The sequence below is a fragment of the Rattus norvegicus genome, chromosome 11, assembly GCF_036323735.1.
Source record: "Rattus norvegicus strain BN/NHsdMcwi chromosome 11, GRCr8, whole genome shotgun sequence".
NCBI classification, from domain to species: Eukaryota; Metazoa; Chordata; class Mammalia; order Rodentia; family Muridae; genus Rattus; species Rattus norvegicus.
The window spans coordinates 84,630,592-84,647,844 of NC_086029.1; the positions used below are offsets into that span (position 1 = coordinate 84,630,592).

Genomic DNA, 17,253 nt, shown 5'->3' on the forward strand with positions numbered 1-17,253 from the left:
CGTGTCTGTGTGTGTGCACCATTTGAGTGTTGGGTCTCCGGAGCTCGAGCTACAGGCAGTTGTGAGCTGCTTGACGTGAGTGCTGGGGACTGAACCCGGGTCCTCTGCAAGAGCAATCATGAGCCGTCTCTCCAGTCCTCTTTTCTTTCCCCCTGTGGACCTAGGTACTAAAACTAAAGGCCAGCCTTTTCCATAAATGTTGTTAAAACATGCTTTTGTTAAATCTCCAGAAACAAAATTGCCTTGTTACCACATTTGGAGTTCAAAGGACTTAACAAACTTGCAGTGCTCACACGACTTCCAGAAGAAGTTATTTGGCTTCTCTGTCCCAATTCTGAAGAAGAATCTGCTTTGCTGGTAGAGAACGCTGCAGGATATGCTTGGGGCGGGGAGGTGGTGAGAGGTAAGAGTCAAAGGTAATTTAGCTTCTACATTGGGAATGAATAACTGCTGTGGGGTGGTCTGAGTCCCACGCCATCCGGGTTCACTGACTTCATCTGTGACAGCAGCAGGTGCCAGAGGAGAGGAGAAATACAAAGTAATCAACAGAAATGAAATCTCAGACTCACATGGCATCCTCCCTCTCTAAACACAGTAAGAGAAAAACACTCCACTGCGTTCCTGTTAGCTATGCCCTACCTGTGTTTAAATTCAGATTTAAAAGGCCATGAAGAAATTGTTACAACTATCCCATAGATTAGGCTGGCATTTGAGTCACTAAAAGCATCTTTGTAGACTTAGGTGGCCTTGCTAGGTTTCTAATCGTGGTGGCCTTGCAAATCAAATATTCTTCTGTTGCTTCCCTTGTGTCATCGTAATTTTAAAATGAACAAATGCATCTGTTTTCTGTCACTAAATAATATTAACCATGGTGAGCAGAGTTCTCATAGCAAACACGACTTCTGTTGCTGGGTATCGGGTAATTCAGGGAAAACCCTTCATATCTATAGTCAAGTTTTACCATCACAAGTGAGTGTCACACAGCCAAAGATTCAAAGGTTGTATCTCTGCTCCTTTCTAATTATCAAGAGAAAGCACGGGATGGCGGATAAGAGGAGGCTGGGAACTTGAAGAAACACAAAGAGGAGCCCGAACAGCATTGTATGCGCTCAGGAGAAACAAACTCTAAGTTCCCAGTAACCATTGCTTGCTGTCCGGGAGATGCTCAGGCAGCAGACAATAAAGAACGGTCAACAGAGGCGAGAGGCCTTGCACGCTCGCTCTCCTGCTCTTTAATCCTTCTGAGCTCTGGTAAAAAGGCCAGCTGTTGCCACCTCGTGCAGGGTAGAGGCAGTCAGCAGAGCAGATTAACTGGGGGTGGGAAAGGGGATATTGCAAAATTCTAAATTAACAGTCACTTTGATTTTACTGCTTTTAACATGGATGCTATTCAACCATACCATTACAATAAGCCTGCACAATGACAGCCAGGGTTTATTATTGTTTTTATATTTCATATATTTTATTTTTATGTTTATATTGGTAAATATGAAGACATATACAGAAACTACATAGAGAACATTTCAACACTCTTAATTCTGCTCAACAAAACCCCTAAATTTAGAATTATAGCCAGTTAAAACGGAAAGGGTTGGTGTATCGCATAGCTGCACCTTAGGACTCAGGAATGAACACAGTGCACTGGAGAGCTCTTTAGTCTGGGGCCTGGGACTGTGGCTAAGTTGGGAGAATTTGCTGAGCACAAGCAAAGCCCTGGTGGATTGGGCCTGGGACCCTTGCCCCCAGCACTCAGTAGGTGGGAGCAAGGTGAACATGAAGTTCAAAGTCCTTCTAGATACACAGAGTTTGAGACCAGCAAAGGGGGAAACATCCAGGTTTTAGGCACCTCTGTTTATAGTGGGACCTGGCCGTCTGGAGACAGTTTACAGGTCAAATAAAGACAGGCTTCCTTCAATTCATCAACTGACTTCATATGCATGACTTCACCATGCATGTGGTGTTCCTTTAACTAGGTGTTTTCACAGAATAAATGTCTCAGTTCCAAAGCTCCTTCTGGGGCAGGAAGGACTGAGGATAAGAAAAGGGCACATCACTGCTGATAACAAGGAATTGTCTCTTCGACAAACCATTAAGTACATATCCCAATACAAAGGGCAACTGTATACAATTATACTTTCCAAAGCCTTGAGTTTTGCCATCTAATTTATTAAAACAACCATCAGATACATGTTTCTAAGTCTCCAGTTTTTATTCGGTAAAACAAGAAAAAAACAAAAAACAAAAAACAAAAACCTACTGTTATTCCACAGGGCTGTGGTAGAGACCCCAATGAGAACGTATGGAAGCAGTTTCCAGGCTCCAGACAAGTGCACAAACATCAGCTCACATCCATAAACAACTTCATGTTTTGCACAGAGCTAGAAACTTGTAATATAAGTGGGAAAAGTGCATACACAAGAAATAAAAAATCTAACTTGAAGCCAGGCGGTGGTGGCACACACCTTTAATCTTAGCACTCTGAAGGCAGAGGTAGGTGGATCTCTGAATTATAGGACAGCCAGGGTTGTTCCTACACAATGACAAACAAAGTATAGCGGGTTTCAGTGGACACGAGTTAAATAAAAGCATCTCACCATGTACTGAGTTAGTTTAACCAGTGTTACTAGTGGACAAGGATTACATTTCCAAGGTGGGAAAACAGATCTCAGAATGTTCCCACTCTTTTTTAATAGAGTGACAATTGTAAATCAAACATTATAGAAAGGACCATCATTGCCACCTGGAAGAAAGTAATTTTAATAAAACTTTATTTTGATAGATAGCCACACTACTAAGGTAAGGGTTAGAGAGTTGGTTCAGTGGTTAAGAGCACTGGCTGCTCTTCCAGAGGTCCTGAGTTCAAATCCCAGCAACCACATGGTGGCTCACAACCATCTATCTGTAATGGGATCCAATGCCTTCGTCTAGCAGTTATATACACACACAGATAGAGTACTAATCCACATGAAATACATAAATCTTTAAAAACAATCCTCAGGCAACCCAAACAGCTATCTTCACAGCTGGTTCTCTAGTCAGACACTAGAATCTGTGAGCTCGCTCTTGCTACACAATCAAGATTCTCATAAAGGTCACGTGGGCCTTATAGACTGTGGGGAGAAACAGTGACTAGAACTGAGGCAGGAGGATGAGCTGAGAATCTCACTCAAGTGTTCCATGAGGTACTCAGTCTTTGGACATTTTCACAGAGTGTGTCTGAGTCCTATTTTCTGTGTTTTCACACGACACTGATCTTGTATTAGCTAGAAACATAAACTTTTTTTCCTGATTCATCATAAAACAAGCTAAAGCACCTGGCTACAGAAAAGCTGTAACGACACTACAAAAACATCATCTCTCTAGAAGCATTTACTGCGATTAGGCTTCATCACATCTAATGTTGGTGTATAGAGCCGGAAGCAAGAGTATTTCCTTAACTAAATCACAACTGAACAATCATGTCCTTGAAACCCACACACATACAGCACTTCCAAGGAATACAGACTGCACTTCTGACTGGCTGCACTCAATCTGGACTAGGATTTCAGTCTTGCCTTGTCTTGATGCATCTGATGCTCTCAGGCCAGCAGTTCTATAGACAATATTTACCTATGGTTTTTCTAATGTACATCTAAAGCCATGTATCTTTAGTAAAAATGGTATTCTATAAGGTGGCACAGGATTTTGATTTGACCCTATGATTCAGGTAGTGACTGCTCAGATTTCTCCATGATACCGTTACCTTTTAAAATTAACAGGTATTTTCTTTTAAAACAATCTTTTAATGACAGGTCTTTTCTGTTGAGATATTTTGGGTGGTAAGATAAACATACTATTCTTCGCCACTAATTTCATGCCATCCCCCCAAATTTCCTTATTTACAGATTTGTGTTTTATTCAATAAGCTACAATGTTACTGTCTCCATTACCTGAGGTCTGCCCAGTTGCAGAGTCAAACAGTGCCTGTGATGCAGGCACATCACGTCACACACACTCTGACTTCTTACTCTAAAGAGTTCCAGGCTCATCCTGTCCTTCCCGCAGTCCAGCTATGACCACCACGGTGTGTCCAGGCTTGTCCTGGCATAGACTTTATTCCCATCCATTTGGTCTTCAGATGATGTACTACTCATAATTGCACTTTAGTGCACAAACAGTTGAGAGATATCCAAAGTGACGAACTGAAACCAGGCACACTTATGACTGGCAAACCACGAATGCTACCAACATTTCAGTAAACTCGAGTGATACCATTATTCACAATTCTGAACGTACACTAAAATCTCTCTACTGCATAGTTTAAATCCCTATACTATGTCCCCAGTGCATCTGCAACACTAGATACCTTGTTCCCTATAATACAGCCGTGACTAATAACCCTAGAGAGCGGTCTGGCTGGAAGTAGCCCTGACTCTTCCCAATCCTTAGACCAAGGACAAGCAGTACGGAGGGGGCGTTCAGGACTTTAAACCATGGGCAGTCATGGCTCATCTCCGTTAGTGTGACTGATGTCGCTGAGTCATGGGTGAAACCCCTGCTTTTAAGGACATTATTTGGAACATTAACACCATAACTCTATTTGCACAAAAGTCACAAATCACTTCAAGGGGGTCTTATGACTGCTTACTTAGGAAAATCTCCAGAATGTGGAACTTGGCTTGGCAGAACACATATCTGAGTTAGTAATATACTTTCTTTAAATAATCAAATTACCACAGGCGAATATTGAGTGTTCAGGCTCTATTATAAGACATGAAAAAGCACATCATTTTTCTGTCACGTAAAAATATAGAAGTTGGTAAAATTCACTGAAATATTTCAGTCTAATAGCTATATCCCAAGGGATACAGAAATTATACACACTAAGCATGGAATTCTAAGTCAGGAACTTCCAAATGCTTGCTCAGTGAACCTCCTAGGAATCACAACAGGCATCTTACCAGTCCAGCAGCTCTGTGGGGCTTTGAGGACCCCCTACGTAAGACACATCAGAAGAAGAGCGGACTAGGCTTGCATACAGGGCTTCTGCAGCAGCACAAATTTAACTATACTTCAAAAGAGGCAGGAAATAGCCAAATATGACAGAAAAGGAAATAAGTAAAATGAGATATATACATTAAAAAAAGAAAGAAAGAAGAGTAAAGCAAGAGTGCTGAGAGAAAGCAACGGGAGCTCAGATAACCTGAAAGAGGAAGCCAGGACAGGGCTGAGGCACAGGCACAAAACCAGGGAAACCCTGCCTGGCTCTTCTGGATATGTTTGTGACTGATTACAGGACTATAAACTCAACTGAAAAACTGTTTCCGACCTTGAAATTCTTCTTCCTACTCAGTGTTCGCTTTCTTTCATGCCAGAAAACATACAAATTTAAGCACACTCTAAAAGGAAAAACAGTTTCCTAAGCTCAAAGAAGGAACACTTACACCTTCTACACCCAGAAGTGCTGACTACCGAGAGTTATAGTAATGTTAATGTGTCTCTGATCACCTTGGGCTCTCCAAGATCAGCAAGTATCCATGTTAGTAAGTTACCAGCATTTAAGAACCAAATCTGCTTCCATCCAGCGAGCTTGCGTGTGGGATGCCAGAGGCCTAAAGCCCAAGCAGAGGTGGCAGGGTGATGGCAGATTGGTCCCATGATGCACATCTGTGGGGTAACCTGATGTTGGAGTACAGCATGATGAAGGAATTTCCAGGAAAGCCTGGTCTAGCTTCAGAGGAGAGGACTCACAGGAGATGGGTAAGGGAGAGAACATGGGAAAGATGAGATGTGCAGACCCCTGACATATAAACTCAGGGAAAGGAGTTTGCAAAGAAGAGTAGCCTCTCATAGGATGCCACAGCATGCAAGGTAAGAGGATATGGCACGGGGTAAGGCACTGTGGTGGTGGTCTGGTGCAAGACAGCTAAGATTCCAAGCTGGACGAGAAGAATATTTGTTTACACAAATGGGAGGGGGGGCAAAGTTTGGCTACACATTAAGAGGACTGATCACACTGATAAGTAACTATATTAAGTATTCTAGAGCCAGTGCCACACTGTTATGTTAGAATTACAAGTATGGAAAAGAGCAAAGTCAAGAACAAACCAGACAGAATTGGATATAACTTGGAACAGTGAACATCTACTTAAGAATCCTCAATAGATATACAATTAGGAGTAAGCATGCGCGCGCGCGCGCGCACACACACACACGCGCGCACACACACACACACACACACACACACTTTCTACAAAGAAGATCTAGGAACTCATATTTCACTAACAAGCATACCTAGTTCTTAGACCTTGATTTCTAAATCATTCTAAAAGAAAAAAGGAAGGAAGGAAGGAAGTTAGTTGTGTTAGGGAATGAGTCTAAACATTGTGTTATGTATTAGGACAATACCGAGTAGGAGATGAATGAGGTCTAAGGATTAGCTGACACCCTGATTTTGTGAGTTGCTAGGAGAAAAATCTTTATTCCTAGGAAACCCACATTCAAGTATTTGGAAGTGATTTTAGATCAATGTCTTATTTTAACAATTCAGAATAAAACATGTTCTTCATAGGTGGCTGTACTTTTCTTTAAGTTTGAGATTAAATGGGTCCGGAGACATGAGGATGTGGAAGGGATCCAGGGAGCTGGGGTAGGAGAAAATACTTACTGAGATCTTCTGCCAGCTGAACTCGTTTGCCAGTAAGCAATTTAACCTTCTTCTCGCCGTCTTCAGCAAAATCTTCTAATACCTCTTTAACGTTTTTCTCTAGCCGCCTAACTGTTCAAAGTAAACAAAAACCCAGAAAAGTAGTTTTGATGAATTTACAGAATGAAAATTTTCCTGATACAATGAAAATAAGCATCACCATGTTGGTTATTCCCTTGCACTCACATTTCTCATTCTCTAGTACGTTTATCAGCATAAACCTTATTCACAGTCTGAGGATGACATATTCTTAAGCCATAACAGACGGACATACAAACCCCAAACACAAAGGAATGATAGGGACGCCTCTCTTTTTATAATTTTTATCTGATGAAAGTAGATTGATAGCATCTTCTATCCCCATCACTTTCTAATTGTAACCTATTTTTTAATTAATATTTCAAAGCAAACTATGATGCTAAGGACCTTCTAGCGACCTGAGCTTTCGGAGTCACCTCACCTTCGGTGTTTGTCAGCTGCTGCCTCAGCGTGTTGGCAGTGATAGCGAGCATGCGCTGTATTCGCCAGAACAGGACCACGTCGTTGCACTCCAGCTGGAGCAGCCGTTAAGATCGGATGAAATTAGAAACACAGCTTTATTAATTACATAGAACTTACTTTTCTACGGCTTAGTCAGAATGTCAGTGCTTATCTAATAAGCACATACGCACGCACGCACGCACGCACGCACGCACGCACGCACGCACGCACGCACGCACGCACGCACGCACGCACGCACGCACGCACGCACTTCTTTTGAGCTGAAATAAACCCAGAAAAGCACTTAGAAGCTTCAGTTTAGTAACAACACAAGATTAGCAGAGCTTTTCAAGGGCTATTTTAAAACATTTTTCTTACGAGAAAATGTCAAAAGGCATACGTCTGCTGCCCCCTAGTGGTTACTTTAAAAGGTATGAGGGCCATGTCCATTTTAAGAACGTCTAGTTCTTTTAGAGAAAGCAGGATTTCAGTGATATGAGAAAATAATTATGACACAAAAACTGCATGGTAAAGTAGGATTACTATACGATCCCCAGCACACATGCCAATGGCTATGTTCTACACATCCTCCTCTTATATAAACACAAAACTGTTCCCAGTCATTCTGGGGTTCAAGACTGTCTCTTTCCACATTCTTACAGCCCCTGCTGATGATACACACGGAAGCCAGTTACTGTTAAAGTGGCAAATCTCTGACAAGATAAAAGCTTATTCTTTATGAGTTACGCATTCTTTTCTTCCGGGGCTTAAAATTCATAGTAAAACTAAAGTTTACATTTTACTTATTGCTAAGAATTACTTCTTTTCTTTGTGAAAGCTCACCTCAGAGTCTATAAAATGCCTCTGGTAGTAATAAAAACCTCTCCGACAAAGGTTACAGTGATTTAGAGCTGTTTTTAGGAAATGTCTTCTATAGACTTGATGCCAAGTATCCTTAATCTAAAATGAGAAAAGAGAAATCAATGTTAGGATAGATGCTGTTGACCACTAAAAGTTAGGTGTAGACAAGATTGACTTTTAAAAGTTAACCAAGGGGTGGATCTCCAAGTTCGAGGCCAACCTGGTCTACAGATGGAGTTGCAGGGCAGAGAGAATCCTGTCTCATAAACAAAACAAACAGGAAAGCTGTTGCCCAGCAGGGTGCTGCTCTCCCTTAATCCCAGCTTGAGTTTCACAGAAACTTTTTTCCTTTTTAAAGATTTATTTTTATTTTATGTGCACGGGTGTTTGCCTCTATGTCTGCCTGTGCACATGAGTGCTGGGCCTGCAGAGGCTGTTGGATACTCTGGAACTGCAGGTAGGGATATTAGTTAATGATGCCAGGGACCAGACCAGGTCTTCTGTCAGAACAAGTGTTCTTAACAGCTGAACTCTCTTCAGCCCTTAAGTTAGTTAACTTTTAAAGATTTTCAGTCCAGGCTGGAGAGATGGCTCAGTGGTTAAGAGCACTGACTGCTCTTCCAGAGGTCCTGAGTTCAATTCCCAACAACCACATGGTGGCTCACAACCATCTGTAATGGGATCCGATGCCTCTTCTGGTGTGTCTGAAGACAGCGACAGTGTATTCATATGCATAAAATAAATAAATCTAAAGGAAAAAAAAAGAGTTAAAACATTTGCTGCTGCTGGGTGGTGGTGTACACACTGAGGAGGCAGAGCAAATGGTTTTTATGATTTGGATGCCAGCTGGGTCTACAGAGTGGGTTCCAGGGCAGCCAGGGGTTCTAAAAAGAAGCTGCAAACAAGCACCATGAAGCAAGGAAAATGGTGGCCTAACATGTAGAGTTTGTCCTCATATTTATCATCAGAATGAGGAAAATGAAATAGGACCCAAAGGTCTTACCCAATTCAATAAAATAGCAAAATGCATATTCCCCCTCCACTACTTGTACCTAACTGAGTTACATTGGCTGTAATCACTGTGTTACCTATGTTGCTGGGAATGGTGGCATGCCCCTTTATGCTGGCGGAGAACTTAGGTAAATCTTTGTGAGTTTGTGGCCAGCCAGACATCCAAGGCTATAGAGTGAGAAATTATCTAAAACAAACGAACAAACCACCCCTCCCATTCTCTCAACACACACACACACACACACACACACACACACACACACACACACACACACACACACACACAAATATCTGTCTCTATGAATGGGCCATATTTAGATAGAAGTGAACTGTACTCTAAAACTGAAGAATGGAGCTGAGGCAAGGTCTGGAAGTCTTTTATCCCTTCTGTAGGGACCCAAATTTCTAAATCTGAATTTATCAAGTTCCCCTGTAAAAAGCAAACGGAAATTAAACTTGCTATTCTTCATATTCATCAAGATGACTATCATTAAGGCAGTAAATGTGCACAGGAGAACAGTAGAACGCAGCACTCAAATCTTTCCGTAACTCATTAGAGGCAGGAGTACTGCACTGCAAGGAGCACTGACTCAGAGAGCTGACCTCCATCCCCTTTCTTTTTCTGAGACAGAGCTAGTGGAGTCCTACTCCAGCCTCCCTTTAGCACAGGATGACCTTCAGTTCCTGCCCCAGATTCCAAGTGTTGTGCCTGTCCCCACATCTGGATTTTTTTTTTTTTTTTGTTTGAGCTGAGGCTTGAACCCAAGGCCTTGTGTTGCTAGACAAGCAATCTATCTCTAAGCCAAATCACCAACTCTTTGATAGTATTTCTTACCAGGCTTGGATCGACTTCGACTCCTCGAGATTCCAGGTTCTTCCGGACTGTGGTAATCTCATCACTTGCAAGATAAGCTGGGTGTTCATCATTAACCTTCAGCATCTTTTCCAATTCATTCTTGGTTTCATTGTGAACACACTTTAACAGGTCAAAAGAAGGCTGTTTAGACAGTTTAAACTTGGTCCGTGCGATAACAGCAGCCCCTTTTGATAAGCGTATTACTATTGCATTACTACTGTTAATTACAGTAAGAAAAGATACAAACCAGGAGGCCTATGAACGGAGAGCCACTTGTCTTAGGAATGATTAATCCTAGAATCTTACTTGTGGCACAGTGTTTCATTGGTGAAATTAAAGCACCAGGCTCCTTAGGACAGACTTTCATTCTTGACTGTAGAGTATAATTTTTGTGTAAGTAAATGTGTCTATGTGGACCCATGTGGGGAAAAAGCAATATTCTATAAATGCCTAGAAGGACTTAGACTTTGTGAAGTGTTTCTGTTCTAATCAATGAAATATCAAGTGAGGAGTTTGATGCTTTTCCATTAAAGAACTCATACTTCAAACCATTCCTACAGTACTCTTAATTCACTTCTGCCTCTTCTTTGCAACATATTAATCTCAGCAGAGGAAGAAAACATACATGCTAGTTTCAAAACAAGACTCTTACATTGGCCAACTCAGTTTGTCTTGTTATTTTTCAATTCTTTATTCTGATGTGGATTTGAAGCATGAGCTTCAAATCACTAGTAACATCACTAATCTGTAAGAGAACTCGCCTGAAACTATATTTTGCAATTCACCAGCTGTGGACAAAAGTGCAAATTTCCTGGGCCATTTCCACAGCTCTATTCTACGCAGTATGTGTGGGAAGCAGGACCTGTGCTTTCACACCTCCACTCTCATCATCACCAATGCACTGCTAAAACAACATCCCTTTCACAGAAAACTTCTTCCTCATTACCCTGGCTATCTGTTCCACTGACACAGTGAGATGTTTCAGAGTGGGATTTTCCTACAAGACTAAAGAAAGGTTACATAAAAGGCATAAAACAGCATGGGTTCTCATTAAAAAAAAAAAAACAAAAAAACACACACTTATTTTTACTATTCTGGGGTGTGTGTGTGTGTGTGTGTGTGTGTGTGTGTGTGTGTGTGTGTTTACCACCTGAGTGTGGGTGCACACAGGCCAGAAGGCAGCACAGAATCCCCGGAACATGATTTCTGGGAACTAAACTCCAGAAGAGTGGAAGGGGCTCCTAACTACTTAACTCGCCAGCCCCCCTGGGTCTCTCATCTTTAACAAAGGAAAATCTTTTCTTGCTACGTCTTGTCATTCACGAAGGCAGCAGGAACTGTACACAGCTATCTAAACTGACCTGGGGCTCCCTTCCGCCTCTTCTGAGCTATGCTTCCCACTGTATCTCCGAGGTAAGAGGGCCACAGGAGCACTGTCTAATTGGGAGTGGAAGGATAGATTAGGGAACGAGAACTGGATCTAGTCACAGTTTAAAAGAAAAGGACGAATTGGTACACAAACTCCTCCCAGGTGATCCTGGTATCCTTTCTCTTCTATCTAAACCATCAGCCTCAATCTTTTACATGCTGTCCCAAACCTAGGGTAGAGGTAGGAGTGAAGGCTCATCTAGGAAGGGCTTCCAGATTCCTCTTCTAGTTGTACAGATCCTTTGCAATGGCCTTAAAATGAATTTACTGCTTCTTCTACAGGATTCTAGAGAAATCCAACTCTGATAAGAGTTGTCTCATCTCTCTGTTTGCTTAGTCTATATACCAATAGTTACTGGGGTAAGTACTATGGTCAAATCGATTGTTCTGGAGGCGTCCTGCCCAAGGTTGACGTAATCTGCCACACACCAGCTGTTTCTAATCAGTTTCTTCCTGTGTCCCAGGTCATACTCCTATGATTGAGAGCCCTGCACGTTCTTTTAGACAGACCTTTTCTCAGCCCACCTGGGTAACAGTGAGAACAGACAATTGCTGACTCAGGGTCAAGTCACTTAATTTAGGGAGCTTACGAAACAAGAAGAAGGGGACACTGGAAAAGAAACAGGGTTTCAGTCATATATTTCATTTAAAATGTAAATAAAAACAAAGAAAAAAGGGTATGCTCTTTACGAGTATTCTCTTTACCTCTGAATTTCCCCACATTTCAGCACAGGTTTTGCTAATTAAGCAGATTCCAGTGGACACAGGAAACCACAGCCAGTAGACTGGACACCACCTCTTTTCTTATTACTTTTATTTATTCATTTATATATGTGGACTCTATAGTCTGCTTATGCACTTCCCTTTAAGAAATGAACGCCTTTAATCCCAGCCCTCAGGAGGCAGAGGCAGGTCGATCTCTAGGACTTCGAGGCCAGCCTGGACTACAGAACTAGTTCTAGGACACACAGGGAGACTCTGTCTCAAACAAAAAAACAGACAGACACACAAAAAGACAGACAGACAAACAGACTATATGAGGGAATAAAAAAGGCTGTGGGGATGACCCACAGTTTCCCAATTTTTAAAGTTGTTTATAATTCGCTTTGCCACTTGTTTTTCTGAAGTGTTCACTCAACGTTTACTAGAGGAAGAGTTCTATCATACTTCCTGTCTGAATTTTCATATTTAGTTTGTATGCACATTAACAAAAATTACTACAAAAAGGTAAAATAGTTTAAATAAGCATCCAACAGAAACATCTACAGATAATTAGAAAAAAAATCTGTATTCTTCCTAATTACAATTGTCACATATCCTTTGTTTAATACTTTTGTTTACAACTGCTCTTTATTTTAAAAGATTTTATTTATTCTACCGTGTATACATGTGTTTTGCTTGCATATACACATGTGCACCATGTGTGTGTCTGGTGCCCTCAGAGGCCAGATGAGGAAGTCAGTTCCCTTGAACTAGAGTTAGAGGCTGGGTGTGAGCTGTCCCTTGGGTGCTGGGAACTGATTTAACCCAGGCCATCTATAAGACAGCAAGTGTTTTAACTACTGAGCTATCTCTCTAGCCCAACTATTCTTTTTTGAACCTCAATGATGGAACTGAAATGAACAAAGCAGTCACCATAAAGGAAGCACATTTTCTTTTTTTTAATCTTTTAATAAAACAGATTAACTGCATTTTAGAAAGGCTAATAATGCAACTAAAATTCTAAAGAATCTTGTAGAGCCATGCTACAGAAGACTGTGTACACATGTAATGTGTGTGTGGTCCTGGTGTATGGTTGCTGGCCCCGTGGGCATAGGTCAGAGGAAGACATTAGATGCCCTATGCTGTTACTCTTCACCCTATTCCCTCAGACAGGCTTTCCCAGTGAACTTAGAGCCAGGCTGGCAGTCAGTGGCCCCAGAGAATCTCCTGTCTCCACCTCCCTAGAGCCTTGCAGTCATAGGCGCTCATGCAGTCTGTTGGAGTCTTTTGGGGTAGCCTGTCATCTCAGCAAATAAGAGGCTGAGGCAGAACTGTGTGTTCAAGGCCAGCCGGGGTTACAGAAAACCACACCAGCAAACCATATATACCATGAGCAAATTGCCAGCACAAGAACACAGGTATTTCTGTTCCTACCTGCTCTTGGGTCCGATTCTTCCAGTATATCCACCTCTTTTTCCAGTCTGGCCCGATCATGTTTTCAATAGCATTTTCAGCTACAACAAAGATAAAAATTAATTCAGTAGGAATTTTATCGCTTACCAAGGCTGTGAATTATAATTATCAATGTTCATAAATTATTAATCATAAATTTGTATTAATATGAAATTAACTAAAATAAAGAAACATTTTAATGATATATGTGTGAATTTGGAAGTACATACACCACAGTGCACGAGTGGCGGTCAGAGGACAACTTTTGGGAGTCTGTTCTGTTTCCACTTGGGCTCAGGGATCCACCCAGAGGATCAGGCTTTCACAGCAAGTGTTCTGCCCACTGATTATATTTTATAATGCTTACAACTCAAGAGCTCACGTCCCTACTTACTATCCTTGAGACGACCTTGAAGTGCCTCTTCCATGAAGTAGATGGCTGCGTCCCACTGTTGCTTATCTGATATGGACCGGTCCTCCAGAGCGTTGTGCTGGATGACCCTCTGAAACGGCCGGGTGGAAACTGATTTAACTTATGTCCCACGCATCAGCAATTTTATTTAAACTGACAACTTTGTAAATATCAAACAACAGCCACTTAACCGTAGGTTACTCCCACAGAAAGGCAGCAGCTCCTTTTATTTGGCTGTGGCTGAAATCAGAACACTGAGGGCTACGTAAGCAGCAGCCTGCACTACGCGAGTTCGACAGGTCTGCATACCAAGCTGTCTTCTGCGAAGTCGTTCCATTTGTGCCGCTTGATACTCTCCTCCTTCACAGCCTCCTTAAGTTTGTCAAATATGTCATCGTGTTCCTTTCCTTTGGGTTCTGTCATGAAGCGGGAAAATTCGTCTTGTAGGGTCTCCCAAGCAACCTAGATATAAAAGAAATAGCTTACTCTTATTAACTATGCAACATGAAAAGCACATGAACCACAATCAGGAAATGCTTGTCCACTGATAAGCTCAAGCACACTAATAATAAGGCAGCACGCTGGGCACAGCGGCGCACACCTTTAATCCTGGCACTCAGGCAGTGGTCGGTGATCTCTGTGAGTTCAAGGTTAGCCTAGAGCAAGTTTCAGGACAGGCAGGGTAACACACAGAGGCACCGTTTAAAAAAATGCTGCCAATTTAAAAAACTGAGATTTCTCAAACACATCTGTACCTCCAGTGCTTGAGAACAACCTGGAAATAACCAAGCCCCAGTTCTACAGGACACCGCTTGCTGGGTGGGCTCCTCTACATGAGCCCTACACCCCGAGATTGCCAACACATTGACTTCACTTATTTTAACCAATAACACATCTGCGTCTGCCTGCTGCTTCTACACAACTCCAAGCTGAAGTTGTTACTCACGGAGCCGGTCATCTTTTCATTTGTGCCCGCAAGCAAAGATTCATATTAAAGCTTCAAGTACCACAAAGTACTTAAGCTTCAGCTTTGTGGCTTGGCTGACTTTTATTCATCTCAACTGCAAAAAGAAGACCACAGGGCCAAAGTAATCACAACCTGAACGCACAGCTCAATGGCGGGGTTAGGCGGTTTGTGTTTTGTTGGTTGTGCACTCGAGGCAAGGCTCCCCAGAGTCAGGGCTACAGGCGAGTACCACCAAGCCCTGTGAGATGGGAATGAATCTAAGCTCTTATCCTCAGCAGCTCCGCTCCTCCCCGAAACATAAAGCCAGGGCAGAAGGCAGAAAGACGGGATTACTGGCGCAATGATGACGATGGCTAGTTTCACCACTGCAAGTTCTGGCCATTTGCAAATGTCCCATCTCAGGACACACCCAGAACACTGATGAGGTCAGGCGGGGCAGGACAGCCAATGCCATTTCCAAGGCATTGACCATAAGTCTTTGAGTAACTCTTCAGAGTGCAGGAGAAACTGGCTCAGCTGGAACGAGGCTGGACAAACCGTCCATACAGCAGATAATCCTGAGTGGCTCCTGTGAGTGGCGGGTGTTACCTGAGTATTTTACACACTAACTCACCCAGTCCTGATATCGACCCTGGCCTCTCAGACCAAGAGTAGTAACGGGCCTTAAGCAAGGAAGGTTAAGCAAGCAGGGCACCTGCCAGTTTTCAAGTGGTCAGGCAAAGACACCATGAGGCAGAAATGGATTCTTTAAGGTGCTATAGTTTTGCAAGTGATTCCTAGTGAAAACTAGTAAGACCCTAACTTAATATATAAGTAAGTGTTGTAGGTCTTGGAGAAAATGTAAAAGCAGTAATGTGTAGTCCATCTAAAGACATTCCTTTTTTTTTTTTTGGTTCTTTTTTTCGGAGCTGGGGACCGAACCCAGGGCCTTGTGCTTCCTAAGTAAGCGCTCTACCACTGAGCTAAATCCCCAGCCCCATCTAAAGACATTCCTTACAGCAGCTTGATTCACAGAGGTTTAAGATAGTTCACCTTCAAGCCAGTTTTGCTGGTTTTATTAAACATTAGAAGCAAGGCCTTTAGGGATTCCGATTAGCCAACGTTCATGTAAACAGCAACTGAAAACGATGCCACGGTTAGCTCCAACGGAGAAGCAGGAGCTCACATTAAGTTATGGCCCCAGAGAAAGACAGTGACTGTGAGGCAGACAGACCCACAATCCACAGCACCTATGGCCTCCAGACAATGCTTCTTTCCCATTTATACTATATCCTAACCTCGACTGCTTTATTAGGAAGCTGCTTGTCAGTCCACTGTTTAAGCTTGATGTCCACTGTGGTGTTGAATGTTCCTGAGTTCATGGTCTGGGCAGCTGGGAGGTAGATGTTCTCGATCACATGCGTTGACACTCGTTCCCACAGGGACTGCTGAAGGATCTCCTCCCTGCAGTTAAGAAGTTTCAAGAAAGCCAGTAGAGCATTAAATTTTTAAAGAGCTTGACGGAAGTGTCACTAGCAACAGGAATTACTGCACACACTGAAAAACTTGGGATATATATACATCTGTGGATCAGAGGAAACAAAGACACACCTCTCATCAGGCCTGTAGCCACTCTACTTGCTGTTACTACATTACTTTGTATTTTCTAGACCTTCACATAAATGTAATCCCACAGCATGTATTGGTCTACCTACCTTCTTTCCCCTACATCTTGAGATCTGTGGTGTATGTATTACTATTTCACTTCTCTTTTGTTTGTTTGTTTCTCGAGAGAGACGGTTTAGTATGTAATCCTGGCTGTCCTGTAACTCACCCTATAGACCAGGCTGGCCTCGAACCCAGAGATCTCCCTGTCTCTGCCTCCTGAGTGCTGGGATTAAAGGCTTGTGTCACCACACCCGGTTCTATTTTACATCTTTTTGTTGCTAAGCAACATCAATTGTGTCCACTGGCTTATGTGTCCACCCGTTCCTGGGTGGTCGTGAACCTCCGAGAGGAGGAGTGTTTTCCCTCCGTGGGTATTCATCTGGAGGTTGGAATCATGGTGCTTTAGTTTTTAAGACCCCCCTCAAGCCCCCTTTACATTCCCCCCACCAGAGAAGGAGGAACCCAGACACTCTATACGCACAGCCCTGTCTCAACTCTCAGGCTGTCTAGCGGATTTACAGTGTCGTGTCTCTGTGGCTTGATGTGTCTAATAAAGAACCCTTCCGAGTGTGTTCTCGTGTGCTCATTTACATAGTCCTTATTACAGTCTATTCACTGTAAATGTTTATGCATCCGAGGCTGAAAGGTTTTGATAGAATTTTTACAATTTAACAAACGGTGTTAGAAAGCACAGAGGCATGGGATGTCACCATATAAAATGTTTTAGCACTTTGTGACTAAGGCAATAGAAC

The 17,253-nt window shown here is 42.5% G+C and overlaps 1 protein-coding gene across 4 annotated transcripts in view; it reads right to left on the reverse strand.

Annotated features, from left to right (window-relative positions):
• The window catches only part of Opa1 (OPA1, mitochondrial dynamin like GTPase), a 77,083-nt gene that overhangs the window by 17,649 nt on the left and 42,181 nt on the right, over nt 1-17,253 (reverse strand). For all 4 annotated transcript variants that reach the window (XM_006248498.3, XM_006248497.3, XM_006248499.3 and 1 more), the window contains 8 exons: nt 16,132-16,297; nt 14,197-14,349; nt 13,870-13,978; nt 13,458-13,537; nt 9,873-10,013; nt 8,009-8,125; nt 7,146-7,239; nt 6,647-6,757 (listed from right to left, as the gene is read on the reverse strand). In XM_006248498.3, coding sequence (XP_006248560.1) covers nt 6,647-6,757; nt 7,146-7,239; nt 8,009-8,125; nt 9,873-10,013; nt 13,458-13,537; nt 13,870-13,978; nt 14,197-14,349; nt 16,132-16,297 — 971 coding nt within the window. The remainder of the gene's footprint in view (nt 1-6,646; nt 6,758-7,145; nt 7,240-8,008; nt 8,126-9,872; nt 10,014-13,457; nt 13,538-13,869; nt 13,979-14,196; nt 14,350-16,131; nt 16,298-17,253) is intronic.